At 46.3% G+C, this 27,229-nt stretch overlaps 2 protein-coding genes across 4 annotated transcripts in view; one reads left to right on the top strand and one right to left on the bottom strand.

Moving 5' to 3' along the window:
* The window catches only part of CARM1 (coactivator associated arginine methyltransferase 1), a 74,410-nt gene extending 70,299 nt beyond the window's left edge, over positions 1-4,111 (bottom strand). For both annotated transcript variants that reach the window (XM_055002698.1, XM_055002699.1), the window contains exon 1: positions 3,939-4,111. In XM_055002698.1, coding sequence (XP_054858673.1) covers positions 3,939-4,089 — 151 coding nt within the window. In that variant the 5' untranslated portion in view covers positions 4,090-4,111. The remainder of the gene's footprint in view (positions 1-3,938) is intronic.
* Positions 4,112-10,860: 6,749 nt separating this feature from the next.
* PHC1 (polyhomeotic homolog 1) overlaps positions 10,861-27,229 on the top strand; it is a 35,005-nt gene continuing 18,636 nt past the window's right edge. For both annotated transcript variants that reach the window (XM_055002812.1, XM_055002811.1), the window contains exons 1-4: positions 10,861-11,065; positions 21,552-21,710; positions 22,580-22,690; positions 25,175-25,252. In XM_055002812.1, the coding sequence (XP_054858787.1) occupies positions 21,597-21,710; positions 22,580-22,690; positions 25,175-25,252 (303 nt within the window). In that variant the 5' untranslated portion in view covers positions 10,861-11,065; positions 21,552-21,596. The remainder of the gene's footprint in view (positions 11,066-21,551; positions 21,711-22,579; positions 22,691-25,174; positions 25,253-27,229) is intronic.

Here is a 27,229-nt window from a genome sequence, read left to right as displayed (position 1 = left end):
AATCCAGCAAGGTGAAAACTCAAGAGCTCTGCTCACTAATTAGACGTTTTGACAAGTTCTAATAAAGGGCATTACACCAATTTCTAAAACAGGAATCCAGTGGAACCTTAAAGACTATCATTACAGCATGTGCTTTTGTGAGTCAGGAAGGGCTCAGCTCTTCAGATGCACCTAGATTTGCTCTAATGAACCTTGCACAGCTCCTACCGAGGAGTCCCTAGATGGTACAAGAGGTACACAGACATGCGGGATCACATCACTAGTAAATATTCTAACATTTACATTACACAGCCTCTCAGCTATAAATGCAATGAGTTCAAGCCTCTCCCACAACTGTGCCCATTTCCCACCTAACATTTGAAAGTCATCACCAAGTAGTAATAACAGTTGGTATTACTTATGGGGGGGGTTGCCATGGCTCAGTGGTAGAGCATCGGTTGGTAAGCAAAAGGTCCCAGGTTCAATCCCCAGAGCCTCCAGGGTTTTTTTTAATGGTCAGGTAGTAGATGATGTATAAGACCTCAGCCTGAGACCCTAGAGAGCCGCTGACAGTATGAGTAGACAGTACTGACTTACTGTCTAGGCAGCTTCATACGTTCAAAAGCACATTTCAATGTGTATGAACCACATTCATGCAATAAGCTCTGGTGGTGTTCTTCCTTAGGACTAGCAGTAGCCGTTTATAGAAGGGTACCAAATATCCTTTTCAAGGCTGTCAGTTACACATTAAATGATGCACATTAAATGATGCAAATGCCACATTGAAGAACTGTAAAGATCTTGGAACAGAAGCATCTTTTCAAAACGTTCACATCTCTTTTGTTATTCCATTTGAATCGCACGCCCCATATCACTGCATTTCCTTATGGAAGATGCGCTTGAAACAACTCAAGAATTCCAAAGTCATTTACACCACTCCAGCGACGTACCATTTCTTGAAAGGCTGAAGTCACAGGAAAAAAGGTTTTCTTGGAACTGGAATAAGGCATCACATACTTTCTTATCAAATGTAAACTTATAATCATCAATATATCTACTTCTCAACATGTCAAAATCTGTGGATACTTAAATCCAGAGACTGAAACCATGAACAGAGAAGACAGATCTTTATACAAACCTGAAAAAGCCAGAAATTTGCAGTGAAATCTGCAAATCTTTAAAATGCAGGGGTTTGATCCCCACCCTCCATAGAAGCAGCCCATGTAGTTTTAAGAAACAAATGCCTAGCAATGGCCCTGATGGCCACAGAAGGCAACCACAAAAGTTCAAGCCTTGCCAGAGTTCAAGGCTCAGTTTCTGTCAGGAAAAGGCAGGAGGAGGGGCCAGGCCCCTTTCCCAGGCTGTTTCGGCCTTTGAAGGTAAAAACATCGGGGCCAGGCATGACAGCAACCATCCGATGAACTGATACCTTCTGGCTTGTATGAATCACCCAGCACTGACAGCAGCCACTCTACAAAAGCCAGAGCGGTGAACTGGTTAGAGTCTCAGGCAAGGATCCGGGAGACCTAGATTCAAATTACTACTCTGCTACAGAAGCTCACTGGGTGACCGTGAGCCAGTCATACCATCTCAGCGTAACCTACCTCACAAGGTTGTTGTGAGAATAAAATGGAAAAGATGAGAATGACATAAGCTGTTTTGAGTCACCATAGCTGAAGATGGGGGAGCCGATAAAAGGCAGGTTGTTTGGTGAGTGGGAAAGAGAGAAGGATGCAAGGCAAGGTGAGGGTATAGGGGTTGACAGGAGGAAAGAAAGAGGAAATAGCGTGGGTAAGAGAATAATGGGGAAAATGGGATTCCCCCTGCAAGTTCTTGCAGGTTCCTTACTGTGTAACTGGCCTTGGCAGCCAGCACTTCACAAGTGGGCCATAGTCTTCCCAGGTAGCAGCTGTCAAGGGGATAGGAGGGAAAGATGAAGACGGGGGCAGATAAAGGTAAGTTGGCTAGTGGGTAGAAAGGGAAAGAAGAAAAGAGGCGAGGCTATGAGAGCTGCCTGGAGAGGGGGAAACCTGCCCCCACGGAAGTACTTGTTTCACAACATAAAATGTGATTATATAATTTATAACTTGCTCTTAAGAGAGTATTAATTGGAGAGAAACTTTGTCATACAGTCTTAGTCAGCAGGCTTACTACCATTTGAAGCTAAAGTTTACAATGCTGAAAACAGCAGACTTCTTAATAATGTGTTATAATTAAACACATTATAGCACAGAAGTGAGCTGTGACATCAAATATCAAGGACATTTCCATAAACAATGCCATAGGGTTAACAGGGAGGTCAGGAAGGGTTACATCAGTGCTTAGTTCTCATGGCCCCTTCTTACTTACCCAGGGTAAGGCCAATTGTCTCCTTGGGATCAGGTAGAAATTTCCCCAGGCCAGTTTGGCTAGGGATCTGGATGGTGTTTTACCATCTTTGGGCATGGGGCAGGGTCACTGGGTGCGTGTGGGGGGAGGTATTTGTGAATTTCCTGCATTGTGCAGGGGACTGGACTAGATGACCCTGAAGATCCCTTCCAACCCTATGATTCTAAATACAAGTTTACAAAGGCAATAGCATTAGCAAGAATCCAATACAGAGTTGAAGAAATGCTGAAACAGAGCATAAGTAACTATAGGACTGACATTAGACAACACAGAACTAACCAGTAGGGTCATACTTGAAGCACAGGTAGTACCTAGAAGCACATACTTGAAGCAACAGATAGGACATAAGGCAACACAATGATGAAGTCTACGTCCCTAATTCATTAGCAAAGCATTCCTACAATATAGCCCTCCTATCTGAGTAAAAAGCCCTGACCTGGATAGGTTGCAGAGGCAGGCAATGGCAAACCACTTCTGTTGGTCTCTTGCCATGAAAATCCTGCCAGGGGTCGCTGTAAGTCAGCTATGACTTGAGGACAGGATTTCATTTGCCTTGACCTGGATAGCCTAGGAGAGTCTGATCTCGTCAGATCTCAGAAGCTATGCAGGATCGGCCTTGGTTAGTAATTGGATGGGAGACCTCCAATGAAGACCGGGACTGCAGAGGCAGGCAATGGTGAACCACTTCTGTTAGCCTCTTGCAATGAAAACCCCACCAGGGATCGCCATAAGTCTGCTGTGGCTTGAGGGCAGGATTTCATATGCCCCGACCTGGATAGCCCAGGAGAGCCTGATCTTGTCAGATCTCAGAAGCTCCACAGAGTCAGCCTTGGTTAGTAATTGGATGGGAGACCTCCAGTGAAGACCAGGGTTGCAGAGGGTGGCAATAGTGAACCACCTCTGTTAGTCTCTTCCCTGATCTGGTCAGATCTCAGAAGCTAAGCAGGGTCAGCTTTGATTAGTAATTGGATGGGAGACCCCCATCGAAGACCAGAGTTGCAGAGACCGGCAATGGCAAGCCACCTGTCATGAAAACTCTGCCGGAGTCGCCATAAGTGGGCCATGACTTGAGGGCCCTCTCCACCACATCTGAATAGAAAGCCTTATTGACTAGCTCGGTTTTGCATCGTTTACTTCGGGGGCGAGGAAGCAGGATGACTCTCCTCACGCCACAAGCAGTCGCGCCCCTGCAACTCTGCCTCAGGAACACGCCTGCTGCTCTCCGGCAAGGGAAGCCCGAGCGCCGGGCTGCGGCCACCAGGCACGGAGCGCAAGAAAGTTTGCACACTCTCATGCCTCGCGAGGGACGAAGCGAACAGCCCCCTGCGGGCACTCCGGAGGGGCCAGAGAAAGCCGCGCGCCCCGGCGGGACCCCCGCCCCATCCCTCCGACGGCGGCCCTCCCTGAGGCGACAGGAGCCCTCTCGGCAGGGGAGGCCGCGCCCGCGCCGCCCGCCCTTCCGCGCCGCCCGCGGCCAGAGCGAGCCACTCCCCCCTCCGCATGCCCCGCGCGAGGCAGCGGCCCCCTCGGGCCAGGCCGGCAGGCGCGCCGGCGGAGGCTCCCCCACTCACGGCTGTAAAGGGCCAGGCAGGCGGCGTCGGGCCCGGTGCGGGCCTCCAGGCGGAGCGCCTGCTGCTCCTGGTGCCGCTGGATCTCGCCGTTGGCGTCGCCGATGGTCAGGAGCCGCACGCCGGGGAAGACCGACACCACCGACGCCGCCATCTTGACATCCCAGACCCGCTCCGCGGCGGCGCACACGGGAGGGAGGGCGGAAGGCGCCGCGCCGGAAGCCCCGCCCCTCCCCGTAGCGGCGGCGGCGGCACAGAGCGGCGGCGGCGCCCCCTGCCGGCAGGCGGACCTCCGGCTTGCCTGGCAGACGCAGCCTCAGGCAGAGAATTGGGAGAGGGCCACGATGCTGAGCGGCGCTTGAAGTTCCAGAGGTTCTGCTGCTGATGGGAGACAGACGTGGCTGTCTTTTTGGCGCTGCCCACCTTTCTTTCCCATTCCTAAATATATTGGCTTGACCCAGGGGTTTTTTTCTGGGGAACTCCGTGGTGGAACTCAAGACCGCGCAATGATGTCACTTTGGGTCAGCTGGAACAAGGGGGGAGTTTTTAAACGTTTAAACTGCCCTTGATGAAATGGTCACATGGCTGGTGGCCCCGCCCCCTGATCTCCAGACAGATCACCGAGCGGCACTGAGGGCAATCTCAACTCCCCTCTGTCTGGAGGTCAGGGGGCGGGGCCACCAGCCATGTGACCATTTTTAAGCGGTGCCAGAACGTCGTTCCATGGTGTCCCCGCTGAAAAAAAGCCCTGGGTTGACTTATAATTTTTAAACAAACAGATTTAAACAAAGGCCAGCCTGCGTGGCCGACCCATCAAGTACAGAAAAATGGGAACTGCTGTCAAGAGCTTCTTGTTGGTTTTACACCAGAGTCTTTTCCCCAAGTTTGCTTCTGATCTCTCCTTTTTTACTGAATCCTTTGGCTCACGAACCTTCTTTTCCTCACTTGGTCCGCCAACTCCATAGCTGGTTTTGGTTATGGACTTCTTCCACCATTGGAATCTGCATCCCCGGTCTGTTTTTCCTTCTCCTGCCCTGGACCTCAGCGCAAGGAACTCTTCCCTTCCAGATAAGGCAATGGATGTTTCTTTTCACCCATCATTTCCTCTTAGATTCTCTCAATTCGCCCCAAACAGCAACAACCCAGGGCAGCATTGCTAGGATTGCACTGCTGCATTGAAATGTTAGAACATAGGAAGAGTTCTGCTGGATCATTGGTTTATTGGATCAGACCAATAAACCATCTTGTCCAGCATCCTGTTTCACACAGAGGTCAACCAGCTGCCCTAAAGGGCTATAACAGGGCATATAAAGGCCTTCCCCTGATGTTGCCTCCTATCACAGGTATTCAGAGGTTTCATGCCTCTGAATGTGGAGGTGGCCTTGACTAAAAGCCCTTGATGGACCTGTCCTCTATGAATCTGTCTAATCTTCTTTTAAAGCCATCTATGAGTCTCTTCTATATGCGGATGCTCAAGTGTAGGGAGATGCAAGTTAGCCAGGAAGCATAGTTTTAAAAGACAGAGCTGGGGGAGCTCTCCTCAGATGGTTTGTTAATTTCATCTTCGCCTCCCCAAAGGCTCTGTCAATTTCAACTCCCCTTGTGGAGGTGAAGATGAAATTAACAAACCCTCTGAGCAGTGAGCTCCCTTGGCTCTGTCTTTTTAAACTACGCTTCCCTGCTAACATTGTGTCTCCCTACATTTGAGTGTCCCCGTGTAAGATGTCTCGTGTAGTGAGACTCTAAGCCTCCAGCCATCACTACATTTCATGTTTCATGTTTTGCTCTCTCTTGCATTTCATTCTTCATCTTGTTAGGGGACTAAAGATATTTTCTTTTTGAGGTTCTCTCTCTCTCTGTCTCATTTCCTCTTCCTAATTGGAACGCTATCTGATTGGGACCCAGGAATACACCAGACAGTTTGATAATTACCCTGGTGACATGGTCCTACCCTACATGTGTAAAGGACACTTTGCACATTACTCACCCAAAATGTGTACTCATTGGGAGAACACAAGGACACCAAGATTCAAATGGCATGATGCGGAAGGATATTTGGAGAGAGTAAAGGAATCCTTAGATCAAGGCAAGAGGCTGAAACAAGTCCCTCTCCACAGCTGATCTGCACATGAGCACAAGGGCATGAGAGACAGGGCCCCTGAACTCTTAAGAACAGCAGTGAGGCAGTGTTGAAAGAAACTTCATTAGCTGAGCATCTGCCTGTCAAATACAGCAATCCTATGATAGAGGGAAAAGGTCTGTAATCCAGTTTCTAAAAGAGAAGGAATCAGATAGTGTGATCCATTAGAAATAAAGAGAGGAGCATAATCATACCTGCTCAATGGCTGCCTCTTATGCTGCTCTTATAGCCAGTAGATTTTCTGCCTGGAAAGCTGGCAGGAGTCCTGTAACATAGTGAATGTTCTAAATTAACAGACTGTGCAAAGTCTATTCCTGTAGCCAAAAGAAAGGAAAAATGTTGATGGCTGACTGGTGAAACTCCTAAAATTGCTAAAGATGGATGAGAAGCAAAAGTAAAAGTTGACCAAAATGGGGTCAAAATTCTGAACAGTTTTTTGGTGACTTGCAAGCAGAGACAAAGAGAACTATTATTACAAACTGTGCAAAGAAATAGAGGAGAACAACAACAAAAAGAACAAGAGCTCTGTTCTACTCATTGAGAAAATCAAAAAGGAATTCAGACCTCAGATAGGGATAGTGAATGATCAACATAAAAATACATTATCTCATCAGGACAAAATAGAGAAAAGATGGAAACAATATATTGAAGAACTGCACAGAAGAGATAAAAGGGTGAGAGATTCTTTGAAAGAATAATCTTTTCATGAAAAACCTGAAATTTTAAAAAGTGAAATGAAAGGTGCATTCAATGTAATTGGGAGAAACGAATCACCTGGAATAAATGAGATAACAATAGAGCTATTTCAAGCTTCAGAAACTGAGTCCATTAAAATCTTTACAAGAATGTGCCAGTTAATATGGAAAACAAAACAATGGCCCACAGCCTGGAAATACTCAATCTACATTCTAATTTTGAAAAAAGGAGATGCCAAAGATTGCAGCAACAATTGGACCATTGCATTAATTTCCCACACAAGCAAAGTGATGCTCAAAATTTTGCAACAAAAACTTTTAGCATATAGGAAACAAGAAAGGAAGCACTAGAGATCATATTGCAAATTTATTATGGTTATTGGAGCATACCAGAGAATTTCAGAAGAAAATCATTTCGTGCTTTATAGATTACAGCAAAGCCTTTGACTGTGTGGATGATGAAAAACTGGATTTTTTAAAAAAAAAATAGGTTTCCTGATTGTTTTGATGTGTAACCTATACTCTGGACAGGTTACTGTTAGAACAGAATATTGAGAAACAGAATGGTTTTCAATTGTCAAAGGTGTCAGACAAGGATGTATATTGTTTCCCCATTTGTTCAATCTGTATGCAGAACATATCATAAAGAAAGCTGGATTAGATTTAGATGAAGTTGGAGTGAAAATAGGTGGAAGGATCTTTAACAATTTGAGATATGCAAATGATACCATTTTACTGCAGAAAATGATTACTGAGGAATTACACAATTTTAAACTTGACAATGAAAAAATTGAAAGTGGTAAAGATTTTCTATTCCATGGCTTAATTGTCAACCAAATGGGACACCACAACCAAGAAATCAGAAGTTCAAGACTTGGAAGTCCAGCCATGAAGGAACTAGATAAGATCCTTAAGGATAAGGATGTGTTGCTGGGGACTGAGATCCAGATAATTCATATTGTGGTATTCTCCATTAGTATGTATGGATGTGCAAAGTGGACAATGAAGAAAACTGACAGGAAGAAAACTGATTTATTTGAAATGCAGTGCTTGAGGAGAGTTTTACAGATACCACAGACCACAAAAAAGACAAGTAAGTGGGTTCTAGATTAAATCAACTCTGTAGAAGAGTATTTCCCAACCATAGGATATCGGCCAAGAATTCTACAACCCCCCCCCCCTGAAAAAAAACAAGCTGTCAGGCTATGGAAGACAAGATACGGTGAACCATGACTCTAGACCCTTGCAGCAAGAAATCCAAGCTCTTGAGTAAATGGGTTTTATTTAGATATCTTGGCTGTGCCATATATATGTCCATAGAATAATCAGAAGCAACAAGAAGGCATCTGTCTGTACACAGGTCCCTTGTTAGGAATGAATTGATTACAATACCCACTCTAAATGCCCCCTCCCCACTCCCTCTTCCCTCTAGACCACAGAGCATAGAAGCAGGAACAAGCTGAAGGGAGTAACTTCAGTGTAGATGTCTCAAGGCCACGGCGGAGAGCCGGCAGAGGAGATAACTCTGAGTTCCCAGCCCTTGGGAGCGCCGGAAGCTGGAATGGAAAAGTCAGACAGGTGCAAAACACATTGCAACACATTGGCCCTGGTGCAGAGTAGAAGAAGAATGGAGGAACAGTGGGGAACAGTCCTGACACAAGCCCAAATATCACACTGAAAATAAACCTTATATTAACATTGGATGTGAATGTTATTTTGATATTTAAGTAAATTTTATTTTTATTTGAATTTTTTTACATTTGAAAAAAAAGAATAGATAATACAAAAACGACAGGGAAAATGCTTCACTTTTTTCTTCCAATATAAGCATGCACACACACACGCACATAGCAGCTCTTTGCAAATAAGTTTTCTTGACAATAATTAATCACTCATTTAATTGCGCTCGCCCTGTATCAACTTCTTCTGGTTTGTAAATAGGGTTGCCGGGTCACTGGTTTTCCCCTGGACCATCCGATTTCTTCTGGGGGATTGTCCAGGAAAAACAGGGTAAAATACAGGACATATAAATATTCAGTATTTTTGTGCAGGGGGAGAAGCAGCTGACCATTGGCATCCCCGAACTGGCCGCGGTGCCAGCAGGCCTCCCTGTGCTGCCTCCATCTCCTCTCCCTCCTTCTAGTGCCGGAGGAGCAGCTCACCTGTCTGGCCTCCAGAACTCTGGAGGAGTGGCTGGACAGTCGGGCCAATCTCTTGACTGCTGGAGGAGTGGCCAGTAATGATGTCACTTCTGGAAGTGACATCATCGTGCTGGGCCTGGGAGAAGAAGACAAGAGTCTGGTATTTTTAAAACTTTTCATAGGTTTCATAGGGGTCCTCAAGGTCTGAAAAAAAAATTAGGGATTCCTCCATGGACAAAAGGTTGGGAAACACAACCCAAACTCTACTAATATATCTTCCTGAACCATTTTGTTACATTTCAGCTTTATCTGTGTAGAAAAACCCTTTTGAATAATTCAGTTTTGCATAGTTTGCAGAAAGCTAGGAGTGTGAACCTTCGTGACCTCATCGGGATGGCCATTCCATAAGATATGGGCCACAGTAGAGAATGTATGGGCGGTTGTTGATTTTGCCCATTTGCAGGTTGCTACTTGTAGAAGACCTCGCTCTGAACAGTGAAGTTGTTGAGGAGGCACATAGGGGTAGAGGTGGTCGTACAGATATGAGGGCCCAAGGTAAGATTGCCAGGTTCCCTTCCCCTCCTGGTGGGGCAGGGGGAACCTGACACTCACCTTTTTCAATGTCTCCATGAGTGAGCAAAGTGCGCAAGCCAGTGCTTCCAGGGACAACTTGATGATGTCACTTCCGGGAAGAGACATTATTGTGCAGGAGCTGGGAACGCTACTGAGCTTTACAGCAGGCCAATTTGGGCCCCAAATTGGCCCAATTCAGCCCATTTGGGGACCAAATCATCCCGCTGGAAAGCACAGGAGTGCTTCTGGGGAAGTTTGATGGAGAGCGCTTGTGGGGAGGCCTATTCTCTTGCTTTTCTCCCCTGCTGGCCAAGTGAGGGGGGGGGGAACAGGGACGTGGGATCCTTAGACCGAGGCCATGCAGGGCTTGCTATGTGATCGGCAATATTTTGAATTGAACCTGGTAACAGATGGGCAGCCAATGGAGTGACTGTGAAAGTGGACTAATATGCATGCTTCGCCTAGCTCCTAGTAATGGCTAAACTTTGTTTTGCACCAACTGCAGTTTCCCAACCCTACAGCTATATGGCCACATAACCACAGTTGCAAACCTGCAGTTGGGAAATTTTCCAGAATTGCAACCGATCTCCAGCGTAGAGAGCAGTACCCATGGAGAAACCAGTTGCATTAGAGGATGGACTGTGTTACATTATACCCTGCTGGGGTCCCTCTCCTTACTCCCCTCCCCAAATTTCCAGGAATTTCCCAACCCAGAGTTGGCAACCAAACATACAACTTGCTATTTTGATTTGTTTATTTCTATTGTGTGTTTTTCTAGTGCTGTCAATCACCATAAAAGAAAAAAGGTTCAATTATACTAGTGGAAAAGAGCAAGAGTCCAGTAGCACCTATAAGACTAACAAAATTTGTGGCAGGGTAGGAGCTTTGGTGAATCCCAGATCAGTTCTTCAGCTGCCAAGAGTCCAGTAGCACCTTTAAGACTAACGAAAGTTGTGGCAGGGTATGAGCTTTCATGAGTCGTGAGACACCTGAAGAAGTGAGCTGTGACTGACGAAAGCGCCTACCCTGACACAAATGTTGTTAGTCTTCTAGGTGCTACTGGACTCTTGCTCTTTTCCACTGCTACAGACAGAGAGACTACAGACAGAGACACATATTTTAAGACTCCGCCGGACATTTCCCACGTCGCTCACGCCCGGGCTTCGCCGGCTCTCCTTTAAAATCGCCTCCTCCCCTGCGCAACCGGCTTCGCCCTACAGGCCCGTACTAGGCCGCGCTGCCGTCGCCATAGCAACTCCAAGCCACACCCGCCCCCCTCCTCAAGCAGGGTCAGGGGAGAGATCACGTTTCCCGGAAGTGCCGCTTTCGGGCGCCCCGCCCCGGAAGTGGCGGAGGGAGGGAGCGTCGGGCAGACGGGGAAATTAAATCCGCGGCGGCGGGAGGGAGGCGGGGCCGGCGGGTTCGCGTGCGGACGGAAAGCGGCGGCGGCGGCGGCGGCGGCGGCCCGGGGAGGGGCCTGCGGCGGTGGCCCCCGGCTCCTCCCGTCGGCGCCCCGTGGTGTGAGGGGAGTCCCCTCCGGCGCGCCCCCTCCGGGCAGCGGCCTGGCCCAGGCGGAGGGAAGTAAGTAAGCGATCCGCGCCGAGGGTCGGGGCGTCGTTCAGTCAGGACGTCCCCCGAGTGGGGCGAACGGCCGCCGGGCCAGCCAGTCGCGCCCCCCGCGGAGGAGGCCCGGCTGGCCCGAAGGACTGGCCGCTTTGTGAGTCGGGCCCGTGTGGCACAAAAGGGGCGTGTGGCGTGGCGGGGGCTTCGTGTCTGGGGAAGCTCCGCGCTTTGGAAAACGCGCCTCAAACGCGCCTTTTATTTCTGACGGGACGGTCTCTCAGCCCCAAGCCTGGGGCCGCCCGTGTGACAGAAAATGTCAGGTGGCTGAACGGTGTGCAGGGGCGAGCCTTGCGCTCTTGCAGGAAGGAGGCTCTCTCCATACCTGTGGCCGAAGGACACTGAGGAGATCTGTGGTGCCTACCCGGAGTGATCTGTTTGTTTGTTTTATGTCATTTATAGTCCGCCTTTCTCACTGAGACTCAAAGCGGATTACACAGTGTGAGATCAGTACAATCAGTGGCAAGGACAAGGGCAGGCATTTCCATACAGTGTCAAGAACATTTCCATAAACAGCGTCATAGGGTAAATGTATATAAGTTTACAAAGACATAGTATTAGCAAGGATCCAATTATGTTTTATGATTTTATATATTGAAATTGTAGTTTTATGATGTTGTGATCTGCCCTGAGCCAACTCATGGGGAGGGCAGGACAGAAATCCAACAAATAAATTAAGGAGCAGAGGGCTAGAGGTTCAGCCTGGCTGCTTTGGTAGGGTATCTGGTTGCCTGTTGTAGGAAACTGGATGCTGGAGTACCTGGGGTCTCTAGCCCTAGAGATGCTCAAATGAAATATCTGACACATGTTCTCCCGTTGTAGATACACATGCACTGCTAGGGAGACAGAGCAAACTTGAATATAAGACCACACAGAAAAGTAAGTCACTTGGGCGTCCCCGTGTAAGATGTCTTGTGTAGAGAGACACTGACACCAGTCGGATCAAGTGAACGATCTTACACTTATTCTCCCATTGTGGATACACGTGCGCTGCCAGGGAGATAGAGTGCAATTGAATATAAGACCACACAGATGGTATGTCATGTGAGCATACTCATGTAAGATATCTTGTATAGAGAGGCTCCTGGGCCTTTGATCTAATCCCAAGGGTTCTGATATGACAACTATATTGCTACAGTGGGTTCAGTTCTTCCTATGCAAGAGCTGACAGATCAAGTTTCAAGTTTGTTCACGGTTAACAGCCTATAGGCCACACACTATAAAACAATTTATGAACTAAAAGTTACAGTAAAACAGAAGTTTGCCATGTCCACAATGCAGCTTTTGCACTGGCTACCCAGAAGTAAATCTTAATCTTGAAGGGTCAGGGATGGCCGAATACTTCAGTAGCCACTTCCTAAGAAATCTCTTTTCTGGCTGTTGAATAATTTGGACAGTGGGAAAAAAATATGGAACAATGAATCAACCACTGCCAGTCACAAAAGGGCTGATCTGGAGGTGTCTTAAGGAAACGGCCTCTCGTCTGGGCTGTTGACAGCGCATTGCAACATGCGATCACGGAACCCTGGAAATGACCCTTTTTTGAGTTGAAAGAAATTCCAGTTTGGGAGTTGACTTTTGCTTTGAGAGATGTTCTGCACAGATTCTGCCAGGCTCCTTTCTACTTCTCTCTCTGCACAGAGTGCTTGGCAGAGATCACTCAGCCTCGTGTACTAACAGAGCAATCCTAAGGACACTTTCCTTGGGGTAAGCCCCTTGGAGTAGACTTGAGTAGGATTCTGAGTAGTCCTGTTTAGGATTGTTTTCCAAGTTCATTATGTTTCTAGGAGCTTTCATTACCCAATACATCCCTGTGTATATATATGATTTTCTTCCAAGAGTTTGTCCTGACATAGTCATTAACTTTTTAACCAGCAGGTTTTGTAAAAGTTCACTTTCAAAAATAACAATAAAAAAGTGAATAGAAATGTTCCTGTGTATGTTTGGTCAGGTAGTACTTGGTAAGACCTAGATTGGCATGTTTCCACTAAGTAGCACGTTAAGCCCAATTGATTAAGAAAGACAGGTGCTGGAGCCAGCCTAAGCCCTGAAAGCCAGTGCTGTGCCATCATGCCTAGTAGGTCTCCATGCGGACATGGCAGAGAACACTTTTTATTGTTTTTTAAAATGCCTGTTGGAATTGGAAGCACATGAACTGCACAGCACTGTTGACATCCACCAGTCACAGGATGGCGTCAGCCATATATGGATGCAGCCAGCCAATGTGTGTTGGTGCGCCTCCCTGATGTCACTCAGTCTGCATTCACCTATAAACAGAACACAAGAAGGAAAGTTGGACTGGAAGAAAGAGTTTATGGCATGACTTGAAGAAATCTGACTTGCTTCCAGCAACTCTGCGGGAAGGGTGGGGGGGGGGGTTGATTTCCCTTTGACAGACGAGCACACTGGGAAGGAATTGTGGCCATTCTGGCCAGATCACCCAAGGGCCTCTGCAATCCAGTTAACAGAGGAAACCACCTACAGAGTTCCAGAGTCTCACTTAGGCAAGGCTTTAGGTTTTGGGGGAGGGGTGGGGAAAGACTACCCCTCGAAGCATCGTTTAGTAAGGCATAGACAGTAGGCCAGCAGCAGTGGAAAACACAATTGCCTGTCGACAGTTATCCCCATCATCTTCAATCTCCCCACTGGGCAAAAATGCTCATATTATAAATAAATATAGGAAACAGCCTTCCTCTTGCCGAAGTGCGGCTGTACAGGCTGTGGATGTACTCTGCCTCCTTTCCTATGTGAGTTCTGTATAATTGAGGTTATATAATATATATAATTGAGGTTGAGGTTAATCCTGAGCAGGGGGTGGGAATTGATCCCTGCTGACCAAACCACCATCAGACAGCTGTGAAGTAGCCAAAGATTTTATTCAGGAGCCTCAGGAATGAAGTTCTGAAAGGAAAGCAGTCACAGGTAGAGCTTGAGGGTCCCCAGGCCGTGGGATAGAAGTGATGGTGTAGCTATTTAGCCAATACTTGCTTATCTGTTGTAGGGGACCTCTGTTGTGTCTCTTGGGGCTCCTTCAGGGGCCTGAATTCGGTAAGGTAGAAGGCATCATGAGTGGCTGGTCAGCAGCGGCAGTGATAGAATTGAGTGGCATTTACCCAGATGTGTAGTTGTGCTTCTTGTTTCCCTGACTCGTATGTAAGGTTACACTTGCATAACATTGCGGTGATAATATGTCAGCGTATCTCCAAGGAGAACCCTTTTCTTCACCATGAAGGAGACAGAGAAAAGCCAATATACAGTAGGGTTGTGGCGTGAGAGGGAGACACTTGCTGCAATCTAAGTTTAGGCATGGGTTTCCTCTCCGCTGCTTGTGTGGGGTGCATTGTCCTTGTATCCCCAGATCCTGGTTAATGTTTCTGTCCAGAGGTAAAGTACCTGTAGGGATCTGAGGAGAGCAAAGTTAATAATATGCTCTGACCAGCTTCATTAGTCACCTTGGTTGTTTGTACAGATATTCCTTGTTTGGGTAAATTGCCTTTCTTTTAGAGTTCCTGTCCCCAAAGTGCAGAAGGGGTGGCATGCGTCCCTGCGCTGTGCTCTGTTCCCGAGAAAAGGAAATTCTAACTAGGATTTATGGAGTACTTTGGAAATGGGCTGCAAATTTAGTTGGTACCTCCAGTTGTGCTGCATCTGTATTGAGAGTAGAGGTATAAAATTTCTGAGGAAAATTGAAACGTGTGCGGTACTTGCTTTCTTATCAAAACTTTTACTGATTGAACAATATTAAATGCACCATTTCTAACTTAGCATATAAAATTGTACTATTTTGAATATTTATGGAATTTAAAAGTATACATTTCTTTGTTTTCTGTAAGAAAAATGGCAGTACTCACGAAATTGCTGCGCCTTGTGCTACTGTACCACATTTATCTTTACTTTTGGAGAGGTAGGAAAATAAGTTGAAGTTAGAATTCTGTAGTAAACAAAAGTGTGTGTTATTTGGACTGAAACACTCATAGATTCACAATATGCAGTATATCTGGATATTAATTTAAACTTTATAACGCTGAAAACTGTAAACTCTTTAATAATGTGTTATTGTTAGACTCTTATAGCATATTAAATTGTTGCCAAACTAGTTAGATTTAAACAAAGATGTGTTTTCGAAGAAGTTATATATGTCTTTAAGTATATTCTAGAATTGTCATTATCTAATGCTGTAGACTACCTTACATAAATGTTTTCATTTTGAGTAAAAGCTTGGAAAAATCTCATTAATCTTTAAGGGGTACTGGACTCAAATACTGCTCCTCTACTGCAGACCAACACAACTGCCCACGTGAAACTTATTTCACTTATTCCAAACGCACCCGTTCCAAGTCACAGGTGTTTTTTTGAGTGTTGCCAAAATTTCCTCATTTTTTTCTGTTAGAAACAGTGAGAAAGTCCTTAGACTTTTTGTGGTATACATTTTGAGTGAGGAAAAAACCTTGTCTTAGAAAAGCATTTCGTGAGTATTCCCCCCCCCCCATTGGAAAAATTGAAAAAAAAATTCCTCAGAAAATTGCCCCACCCACCATTTCTGTGTGGTCTTTTTTCAGTTCATAGCCTGGGATTGAGGGGATTTATGACACTGATTAAACCCCTCTCATCCCCCAGTATATTCCCACCCACCCCATTTCTGATCTCCATGCTGATACAGCTGCACAGATAATGCTAGCATCTACATTGGTGGGGTGCTGTGCCAGACTGTCTCAAGAGTTATATTGGCCATAGAGCTAAGTGGATATACTAAGCTTTAAGACTGCATCATTAAATGGACAAGAAAAAAGGTCCCATTAAGTTTTCTTCTTTGTTTCCAAGCTTGCATACTAATTAATTGCTGTTTGTAGCTTAAATAAGGCTTCTATACAACCTGAAAGCATAATCCGATTTTTTTCATACATTTTTGCAGTCTAGAAGTAAAACTTCTTAGAGATGGTTTCGCTGCCTTTTTGTAAATAGGCCATTATGTTAAGAGAGAATTTACTTGAAGACTAAATCTTACATGTACATGTGTAGGACCAGTTGTAGGTCTGGTGAGGGTGGGCGAAAAAGGACCATGAGGCCACAGTCCCTTCCCCTAGGTGGTACGTGCAGCTGTGAGTGCTGCACCCATGGCTGCCAAGAGCGCTCATACGCTCTTCCCTGGCAGCGCTGGGCTGCACAGGTAATTGAGATTGTGGGTAGCAGAGCACTGGTGATTGGCCAGGGGACAAGTGTGTAGGCAGCCCCATAGGGCTGTAGTAGGCCTCTCCAGAAGTCTTGGTTGGCTGATATATGTGCTTGCTTTTTGGTTGGGTAGAATCAGGAATGTTTGTAATATAAGAAATGAGCACATTGCGGGGGTCAAGTGGCTAGAAGGCATAAAAGGGAGTCCAGATTCCTTGTTTGTTTCCAGTGTCTCAATTCTCTCTCTGTTCTTTACCCCTTACAATATGGCTACCACCCTTTCCCCTCACCTGAGTGTCCTCACCAGAATTACTTATGATCTCCTCTGCCAAATCGAGAGATTTTTGCACTGTCTCCCACCTTGGAGTCTCTCTACATGAGACACCTGACACGTGAAGAACACGCGTCGGGAGATGCAATGTTAGCTGGGAAAGGTGGTTTTAAAAGACAGAGCCGGCAGCAGGGTAAAGGCTTCACTATACAGTGGAACTGGGTGAAGGGGCTGTGAAAGGCCAGAAGGGAAACTTCAGCCCATTCTAACCCCTCCAAGTCCAAGCCCGGCTCTGGAAGGCAGCTCCAAACCATTTCCATTCCTTGCTGCTCTCTGGTTGCCATCCCTCACAGTTTTTAGACTGGAGAAGGGAAATTGACAGAGCCTTCTGGGACTGGAAGATGAAATTAACAAACCCTCTGAGGAGTGATGGCAGGCTCTGTCTTTTAAAAATAGGTTTTCCAGCTAACATTGCATTTCCCTGCACATGAATGAACACGTTGATGAATGAGCACATTGATGAACACGTGCTGAGGTATCTCGTGTGGAGAGACTGTAAGTCATGCCCGAAAGACATTGTACTCCCCACTTTCGATGGAGTTTATTTGACCCTTGCAGACTCAGTTAAGAGCCACGGGGTTATTCTGGATCCGGTGCTACTAGTAGAAAAACTTGCAGCTGCAAAAAATGCTTACTACAATCTCACTCTAGCCTGGAAAATGGCTTCTTATCTTGACACAGCCGACCTGGCCGCCTGGATCCATGTTATGGTAACATCAAAACTTAACTATTGTAATGCATTATACATTGGTCTCCCATCTAAGTTAACTAGGAGGCTGCAGTTGGTGCAAAATGCTGCAGCTCAACTATTATCAGGAGCGAGCAGGAGCTTGAACATCACTCCCATCCTACAGTCACTCCATTGGCTACCTATCAGTTACCGTGGTTAATTCAAGGTTTTGGGTATTACATACAAAGCTCTTCACGGCCTTGGCCCAGCATACCTACAGGCCTGCCTCCCTCCCTATGTCCCTCCATGGCTGCTTTGCTCATGTGAACAGGGTCTCTTGCAGGTGCCAGGCTGCACATGGGTGAAATCAACAGTAGTTTATACATGGGCTTTCTCTGTGGTGGCCCCTACCCTATGGAACAGCCTGCCTGAGGAGGTCAAGAGAGCCCCCATGCTCCTGGCTTTCCACAAACAATGCAAAACCAAATTATTCAAAAAGGTTTTTTTCTCAGCTAGGAGGGCGGTATTGTAGGAAAGGGGTCCCAGATGTTTCGCTAATGAGTTAGGAACCATAGACGTCACCATTATGTTGTCTTACATATTGTCTGTTGCTTTAAATATGTATCCTATATACTACCTGAGCTTCATGTTGTTTAAGGTAAGTCCTAAAACTGATTATGTTCTGTTTCAGCAATTCTTCAACTTTGTATTGGATCCTTGCTAATGCTATGTCTTTGTAAACTTGTATTCATTTCCCCGATGACATTGTTTATGGAAATGTTCTTGACACTGTGTGGAAATGCCTGCCCTTGTCCTTGCCACTAATTGTACTAATCTCACACTAGGTAATCCTCCTTGAGTCTCAGTGAGAAATGTGGAATATAAATGACAAATTAATAAATATGTTTCTTCAGATACCTTTCTGAAAGCCTACATTTCCCATGAAGCCCCTGGCACCATCGTCTTGTCCTTTGCCACCACCACACCTGAGTGCATGTAACTAGAACAAGCCTGTGTTCTCCCCGTTTCAGTTTTTCCAGTGGAAACTTTTGGGAAGTTTGGGAAGCACGAAGGGGTGGGAGGTGGGGAGGGAGACCTCCCCTAAGAAATAAATTTTTCTTTTGGAATGAACAAGATGCATTTTAAGGCAAGATTTTACTCAATGTATACCGTTCTTTTTTCTGATGGGAGAAAATAGGACATTGAGAGGCTGCGCTGAAGAAACCATTACTGGAATAACTTTTCTTTTTGAACAAATGAAAAAGTTAAGAGTTGAGTCTGAGGACTTTTCATATTCTATATCTGAGGGAGTACTGAAAGAACTTCTGTGAAATAAATAATTTCTTTTGGAATAAAATGTGCTAAGATAGGATAGGGTACAGAAGCTTGTGGCTCTCGCGCGAGTGCTGGGTTGGATTTGCTGTTTTGCTTGGAGATGTGTTTCCCTGACCATGCCATTAATAAAATGTATTTATTTACTTCATTTCTACTCCACCTTTTCCCCGGGTGGAACTCAGAGTGGCTCACATTGCTGTCCATGCTTCCATTTTATCCTCACAGCAATCCTCTGGCGTGGGTTAGACTGAGAGTGAGTAACTGGCCCAAAGTCACGTAACAAGCTTCGTAACAAGAGTAGGGGTTCAAAACTAACCCTCCCAGACCTTAGTCCAGCACTGTAACCACTATACAATACTGTTATAAATGAACTAACAGTGCAATCCTATGGAGAGTTACTCCAGTCTAAGCCCATTGAAGTCAATTGGCTTAGACTGGAGTAACTCTCCGTAGGATTGCACTGTTAGTTATAAACAACACATTTTAGGCCAAAGGTGTAAAATCAGTTTAGATTTGATAGAAAAATAAGTATTACGTATATTTCAGTTCTCCCCCGCCCCTTGTCATTTTTTTTCTTGGGGAAAAAAAACCCACGCCTCTACACCCATTGGCTTTAAAGCCAATTTACCAGAATTGTAGATCGCTATGTTTGCCGTGATATTGATGGGGTGATCTTGGATCAGCCACTCTTGGTATTGTGAGAAGGAAATGGTGGAGTGGTCACCATATTTGCAGCTGTGAGCTCCTTGGAGAGGAAAGGGGGGGGGTAAAAATGCTCTAGGATGAGAGAATGCAATCCTGTAAGTGCAAGTCGAGCCTGGGGCTTCTGACTTGATAAACCTGCAGTGGAAAAGCTGTGAGCTTAGCTAGCTGCTACTACTACCCGTCTGTCACTTATTCCTTACCCAGCTGCTGATGTTAAACAAAATTTTCAGCCTCAGATTAACAGTAAGCAAATATTCATACCATTTATTTGAATATGAGTAAAAGTAGAAGTAAATATGATACTTTAATTCAAATGTAGAATTTGTTTTAGCGCTGCTGTTGCGAAAGTAACCAATCTGTGTGTACAGTCTTGACGCTGAGTATGAAATCTTTCCCTTTAAGTGCAGTGACAAGCTGGAAAGATCGGAGCTGCCTAAACATTTGACCTTGATGCTTAAGAATGTGAACGATTTTTCCAGTCCCAGTGCAGAGCCAGTCTTACATTTCACGCCTCCTGCTTAGTTTACGTGCTTTCTTAACTTGGTTTTTAAAAGAGCTAAATAATGTGCCAGATATGAATAGTTAGGAAAATTCACATAATGTTTACATAGATTAGTTTTACTTGCATCATATGACTGAGGCGGCATCTAGACTGGCAGTTTCTGGCATAGTCTGGCCCTGACACGGAACATGCAGCATGAATGTTGAAGTCCCGCAGAACAATCAGTCCTGAGCATCTCCAACACCATCTGAAAGCACCTCCAACTCACAAGGGCTGCTTACTGAGGACCTGAGTGGTCGGTAAACAAACAGAACATCTAATCTGTCTTTAGATCCCAGTGAAAGGAGCGTACGGCCAATACCAACTGACCCTTTGGGGTTTGAATACCATTGCTAGCACCACCTGCGGCATTCCCCCCACCCAGTATGACCTATATATTTCTGGCCTCTCTGACTCCCTCAGTATTCCCAGAAGGTTTTCACTGCTGTCCAAGGCTTTTGCCTTAGATCTCTTCAGTTTAACTGGTATTATAGGACCATTTAGTTACAGAGGGTAGCATGACAGAATGATCGGCGTGTGAGGGTGGCTGTGAGTTAAAAAAAAGGGATCCTGAGCCCATTCACAAGGAGGGTGGGCTAAAAATCAAATTAACCTAAACCAAACCTAAACCAGTATATCAGATGAATCAAGCATTTTGCTTAACCAAAAATAGAATTGATTTATAAGTACATACATTTGATGGTTACAGAGTATTGAAAAGCATATTAGTTTTGGAATAGGTTCATAAAATTGGTGGTTTCAATTCAATAAACGGTTATCTGCAGACTCATCCACACAGACTCTCTCAGGCTCCCATACAGGTTGCCTAACTGAGCTAGATTTCCCCTCTGTTGCCACTTAGGCTGTGTTCATCCACAAAGCAGAACAGTCGGATTCCCACAGAGATTGCTTGAACTAGAGAGACTGAACACTTTTCTCTCAACACGCTGACCAAAAGCTGCAGTTCACTCCGCCCCCCAGTACAGCTACTGTCCAGTCACGCTGCGTTCACCCATCCAGCCTCCCTCCCCCTTACTTCAGAGGCATGCATTTAAAGCCACAAGAACCAATATTCAAAACCCTCCACAATAATACACGCAAATTTATTTGCATGCAAAACATCACACAAACCATAAACAATTGTACATTACATAAAGAGTAACAGCCGTTGCACAGTAGTACAGTTTACAGTCCCTATCCCCTGTTGAAGCATTTCTCTGAACCATTTCCTCACAGCACAACCCTATTACTGGAGTAAGAGAGCCCTTCTGAATAATTCGGTTTAGCAGAACTTGTGGAAAGCCGGGAGAGTGGAAGCTTTCGTGAAGTCTCCAGGCAGGCTGCTCCATAAGGTGGCTGCTACTACAAAGAATGTGCATTTATGGGCAGCTGTTGATTTTGCCTGCTTCTACCGAGTAGTCCCTGCTTCATTTAATATGTTGTGTTAATCCTTAAGTTTTGTTTCATCTCCCTGTGTGTTTAGATTTCTGCAATCCGAACCTTATTACTTGTTGACGGGATGCCCCATCACGTTGATTGTGTTTGACTTACACGGCGCATCCCAACTTGAGTCTCAGTGAGAAAGATGGACAATTAATATTATACATAAATGCATAATGTAACCTTAATGCTACGTTATGGGAACAAGGGAGCCTGGTTCTTTGCAGGGCAATAACCTCTCATTTCCTTTGTCTAGAACTCAAGATAAAAAGTCAGGGGTATCTCACTTGGACCTGACACCATGGAGACAGAAAGTGAGCAGAACTCTAACTCAGCCAGCGGAAGCTCGGGCTCTGGTGGAAGTACCCGCCCTCAGATATCGCAGATGACGCTTTATGAACGGCAGGCAGTACAGGTGAGATGCCACCTCTGCGTTCTCTGAGCCAGAGCCATCCATCCATCCATCTCCCCAAAGCCTGGCTGAGACGGCCAACTCACATACCACTGTTGGTCTTAGAAGTCCTCAGATACTACGTTCAAGCCCCTGCCAGAACAGGCAGTGCTGTGCTTGGTATTTTCTGTGCTAATAACAATAATAATCATGTTTGATTTATATACCGCCCTTCAGGACAACGTAACGCCCACTCAGAGCAGTTTACAAAGTATGCTATTATTATCCCCAGGACAGTCACCCTGTTAGGTGGGTGGGGCTGAGAGAGCTCTGAGAGAGCTGTGACTGACCCAAGGTCACCCAGCTAGCTTCAAGTGGAGGAGTGGGGAGTCAAACCCGGCTCTCCAGATTAGTCTTGCCACTCTTAACCACTAAACCAAGCAGTCGCTCAGTCTTGATCCTTTTCTCATCACACAAGATAGTGCTCAGTCATCTTCAGCACCATTTCTTCTCCTGTTCCCTGTAACTTATCCCCAAAGCAAAGTCACACTAGTGTGTGTGCAGTCCTGGAGGTCTCCCAGTGGGAGGGGCCAGGTGTGGCTGTGATGGTACTGCCTCTTCTACAGACCCATCTGGGAAACGAGGGAAACAACTGCCAGTTAAAAGGGGTGGTGTAGAGACATCGGTTTGTAGAGCAGCAACCCCTGCCAATTGCTAGCTGGCGGTTCCTGCTTTGTCGTGTCTCTTCTCATGCTCCTTGTCCTTTTATTATACAAGGTGGTGCCCGTTAGTCCCAAGCTCTGCTCCTCTCTGGTTATGTGCCATCGGGGTGCTCCTCCTCCGTGGTCCCTGAATGAGTCTCTGAAGGGGCTCACACCATCTGTCTGTTGCAGGCTCTCCAGGCACTGCAGAGGCAGCCCAATGCAGCCCAGTATTTCCACCAGTTCATGCTCCAGCAGCAGCTCAACAGCGCACAGCTCCACAGCCTGGCTGCCGTTCAGCAGGTAAGTTGGATTGCCCAGGGGAGAAATCGGGGGACATAGTTTGGGATGGAGAAACAAGGTTTGGGATAGAGAGCTCCCAAGTAAGGGGTGGGAGGGTGGGTGGATGGAAGGAATGGTATTGCCTGTCAGCGTTGTGGTTTCATAGGTTGAATAGGTTGGCTGTGCTCAATGGCTGAGTGTATAAGCTGTAAGCAGAATGTCCCAATTACAGTTAAATGATCTTAGGAATCAGCTGTTAGAAGACACGTTTCCCTGCCTGAGAGCCTGCTGAGCTGGTGCCAGCCTGTGTAGGCAGTTCTGGACTAGATGGGTCCGATATGATCCGCCTTTATAGGCATATAACAAAGAAAACAGGATGGTACAAAGGAAAAAGAACAAAATATAATATAAAAGAGTTGAATGATATCAGTGTTTATTTCTGAAACTTCTCCTGAAACAGCTTTATAGCAAGTTGTAAAAACTTTGCTGCTTTCTCAGTTATATAAGAGGAGAAACCATTTAAAAGACTGTAAACCTTGTGGGAATCAGGAGAACCTGTCGTATTAGCTAAAATACAGCTTAAATATTTAAAACAAATATCGTCATCACAAGGATAATAGAAAAGAACATGTGGAATTAATGTCGCTGGTATTGCAAAGACAGTGCCTGGCCACACATGCTCTCTTTTGAAATCTGCCGTATAAAATCACAGCTGGCAAAGCATTACATCTAGCTAAAGAAAAAGCTCTGCATTTTTGTGGAATTTGCAGGGAATAAAAGTATGGGGCCATGCAACCCACTGCCAATGGACTCTCCAAACTCAAAGAAGAGCAGGTTTTGTTAGCCATAGTGTATAGATTGTGGAATTCAATATCCAAGATTCTATGTTTAATCATTTAATATGCCTCCGAAAGATGAGTCGATGTCTAGATTGGCTGAAAGGTGGATCTGGATGTTCGTATGTCAGTCCCCTCTGTTGTCACATTCCACTGTGGCCAAGTTGAGGGCAGGCTTGCGTGGACACAGTTCTCCACCAGTGGCTGGAAGGCACCTGAAGAGGGAGCAGGTTTAGCTTCCACCCCACTGGTGTCCCTTGATCGCCTGACACACGTGTGCCATTCCCACTCACTCCTCCGAAGAACAGGAAAGTGCTGCTCTTGAAAATGGTGTCACTATAAGGTTGAAACGTAGTTTGCTGCCTTGGAACTAGGTGGCCTGGCATTTCCTAGCAGGGGTCCTTTGTGGGACACAGGGTGGGGCAGGGAAAATCTGTACTCTAGCTACCAAATACACAAGCGCTCTTTACATACATAGACACCCCACCCACCAACATTGCGGTTTTGCTAGTTCAGTTTGAGTTGCAAGAGCTTCCTGTGCCGCCCCCCCCCCCGGTGTTCTCGAGCTCTCAGAATAGAATTTCTTGTTTGGGTCTTTGTCCGTGCATGCACATACATCTCTCCCTTGCCCTTCTCTGCTGTTCTATTCTAGACGGGTAACATTCAGGGGAAGCTCTTGCAACTCCAAGATCAGTGCTCAGAAACAGTCTTAAATGTATGGATATTTAGCTTTTCCCTGGGAAAAGAACGTGCATAATTCATGCTGAGCCCTGTACAGAGAGCGTTGTGATATTTTTTCCACAGCTGGTCAGTACTGAAATATAGATAGAACATGGTCTACCTGTCAGTTCGGTGTGCCTCTTGAGGAAAGCATCTTTCTTTCTGCTCTGTCCTCGTAGGCATCTCTAGCCAGCAATGGGTCTGACAGTAGCAGTCATTGAATTGGGGCAGCCAAACAGCTTTAAAAATGTTTGTTCTAGAAAAAAGCGCACAGAATGGATCAGGACTGTAGCAAAATGGGCTCTGCCTTGCTGTGGTGCTGGGTTCACAGGGGGGGGGGGTGTATCGGGTGGGTGGGGGCTGGAGCAGGTGGGAATCATGTTTGTCGTCTCAAGCTCCCTGGAGAATGAGCAGCGCAAAGAGTTCTTTGGCTTGGGAACCAGTAATGCTTCCAAGGGACAGCCACAGAGTAGACCCGCAAGCCTCCATCTAAGTCTAAGATCCACCATCCCCACAAAGCCACACACCTTGTTCATGGAGAATCGCACACCCTCAGTTGTTGTCTGGCTTGAGCATTGGTTTACTGGCCCTCATCCTGCCCGTTGCCACATTCCAGCATTTGGTCAGGATTTGTACAGACATAGCCGTTAATGAGAAATAGAGCTGGGTGTCAACCTGTGTGTTGGTGGCCCCTCACTCCAAATCCCCAGATCTGTACTGCCTAGTCGTTGCAGAAGTCAGCCTCGTCAAGAGTGAGCATGTGCTTATCCACAGGCTGATTTCTCACTTCTTTGGCGGTCTCGTGTCAAGAAGGATTGTGGCTAGCAAGCAGGGCAGCTTCAGGAACCTGAGGAATATCCTCACCGGCAGTGTCTTGTGGTTGGTTCGGGCCAGGAAGGATGGGAATGATGGAGGCTTCTTGGCTAACAGTTGACCCTGTTTCTTGCAGGCCACCATCGCAGCCAGCCGACAGGCAAGCTCTCCCAACACAAGCACCCCGCAGCAAGTGACCACCACGCAGGCGTCCGTAAGTCATTGCCTTGTGGCTTCTGTTATTGCCTGGCCCTCCCCTGTCTTGCCCTTCCTGGGCTGGTTTCCTGGCCGAACTGGGAACTGAATGTTTTGTTGGTGGGGAGATGAAGAAATCATATCCAGGGGCAGAGAAAACGTTGTCAGCAGGGCCTCCTTTCAGTTACCTCCTGCTCATCGGCTGGCCTAGCCATGCTGGTCTGTGTTGCCGCGACCTCCAGATTAGGCCACTGGAATACGCTCTACAAGCCTTTGACATCCTCTCAGAAGTTGTGTTGGGCACAAAGTGCAGCAGCAGCTCTCCTCCTGGGGACAGTCACTTGGAAGACAAAAACTTCAGTGCTTTGTCGACTGCCCTGGGATACCAGTTTGCTTCTGGGCTCAGTTCCAAATGCTAGGTACTACCTTTAAAGCCCTCCGTGGCCTGGGGCCTTTCCGCTTACTGAACTGCATCTTCCAGCATGTCCTCATGTGGCAGGAGCATCCTTCTGGCAGCCTGTCTTAGGATGGTCCATTCAACGGCAGTCAGGTGGAGAGCTCTTCTGTGGTGGGACCAGTCCTTTGGACTGGCTTACCCGAGTGGGTGGGGAAGGGTGCTTTCAACTTTCTGCCTTCAGGAATGCGCGTGCAATGGTTTTATTTCAAATAGCATTTAGTGGAGGGTGGAGTATTTTGGCAGAGCTGGCTGTGTTGTTTTTAATTTTTGATGGCCTTTTATGTTGTTTTCATGTGTCTGCACGTTGTTGCTTTTTTAACTAGCTTGAGTGTAAGGAGCTCAGGTGGGATATAAATATTCTCCACCAGTAATCTAGTGTTGTTTGGGTAAGGCAGATGTGGAAAACCAAAGCTCCTGGGAATGTGTTCGTGCCTTTCCAACACCACCTCCTTCACTCCCAGACTCAGCCAAGGGCCCAGTTCCGGTAAAACCTTGATGTGGCAGCTACCACTTGATGCTTTCAGGCAACCAACATAGTTTACTGTACAAGAGAGCTTGAAAGGGGGCAAGAAAAAGCTGGAATGTGTGACCCAAAATGGGGATGGAAGTGGGCAGAAGGTAAAATGCTCTAAAGGTAGAAGTTTGTATTCAAAGAGCAAAATCTGTTAGTGATTAGGGATGTGCACCAGGATTAAAATTCAGATTCCTAATTTGAGTTTGACAGTGTGGCTACACATTCAAAATTTGGAATCTACTTGGAATTCCACCAAATAAACAACTATTTCCTACTAAATGGAAAGCAAACTGGAAAGCAAACTTCTTTTTAAAATGTGGTGGGTCAGGATGTCAGAGTTGGTTGTGAAGACCCTTTGCAAGTGGGTTGCAAGGCCTGGTGTGGGAGGGGAACAGGAGGAGGAAGAACAGGGTAAACTGAGAGATGAGGCTTGATGGCAAATCTGGGTATCCGTCTCTGACATGCAGAATGCCGGGAAAATCCGCCAGTTGCCTAGTAATGCTATGTATTTATAAGGACTAAGATAAACAATGGATAACCCTGACTTGGATAACCTAGGTGAGCCTGATTTTGTCAGATCTCAGAAGCTAAGCAGGGTTGGCCTTGGTTAGAAATTGGATGGGAGACCTCCAAGGAAGACCAGGGCTGCAGAGGCAGACCAGGGCTGCAGAGGCAGGCAATGGTGAACCACCTCTGTTAGTCTCTTGCCATGAAAACTCCACTGGGGGTCGCCGTAAGTCAACTATGATTGGAGGGCACTCACCACCACCAAGATAAACAATAAAATGTATACGTGTTCAGTGTTCACTGATGTGAGACTCCGGCAGAAATAGGAGTGGCTTCCCAGAAGCAAAACAAATGAGACATGAGTCCCCTTTCAAAAAGTCTGAGGCCCACTGAAGGGACTGCTTTCAGGCCCCAGTCTTTTGCCGGGGTCTGTGCCACTCCCAAAGAGCAGAGCGAATGTGGCAAGTACTCCACAGCTTCCACAATTGCCAGACTGAGGCTTGAGCGTTTGGGCCAGA

This window comes from Eublepharis macularius, chromosome 18 (genome assembly GCF_028583425.1).
Source record: "Eublepharis macularius isolate TG4126 chromosome 18, MPM_Emac_v1.0, whole genome shotgun sequence".
Lineage (NCBI taxonomy): Eukaryota > Metazoa > Chordata > Lepidosauria > Squamata > Eublepharidae > Eublepharis > Eublepharis macularius.
Note: the sequence above shows the minus strand (reverse complement) of the source record. Positions and strands in the feature narration are given on the sequence as shown.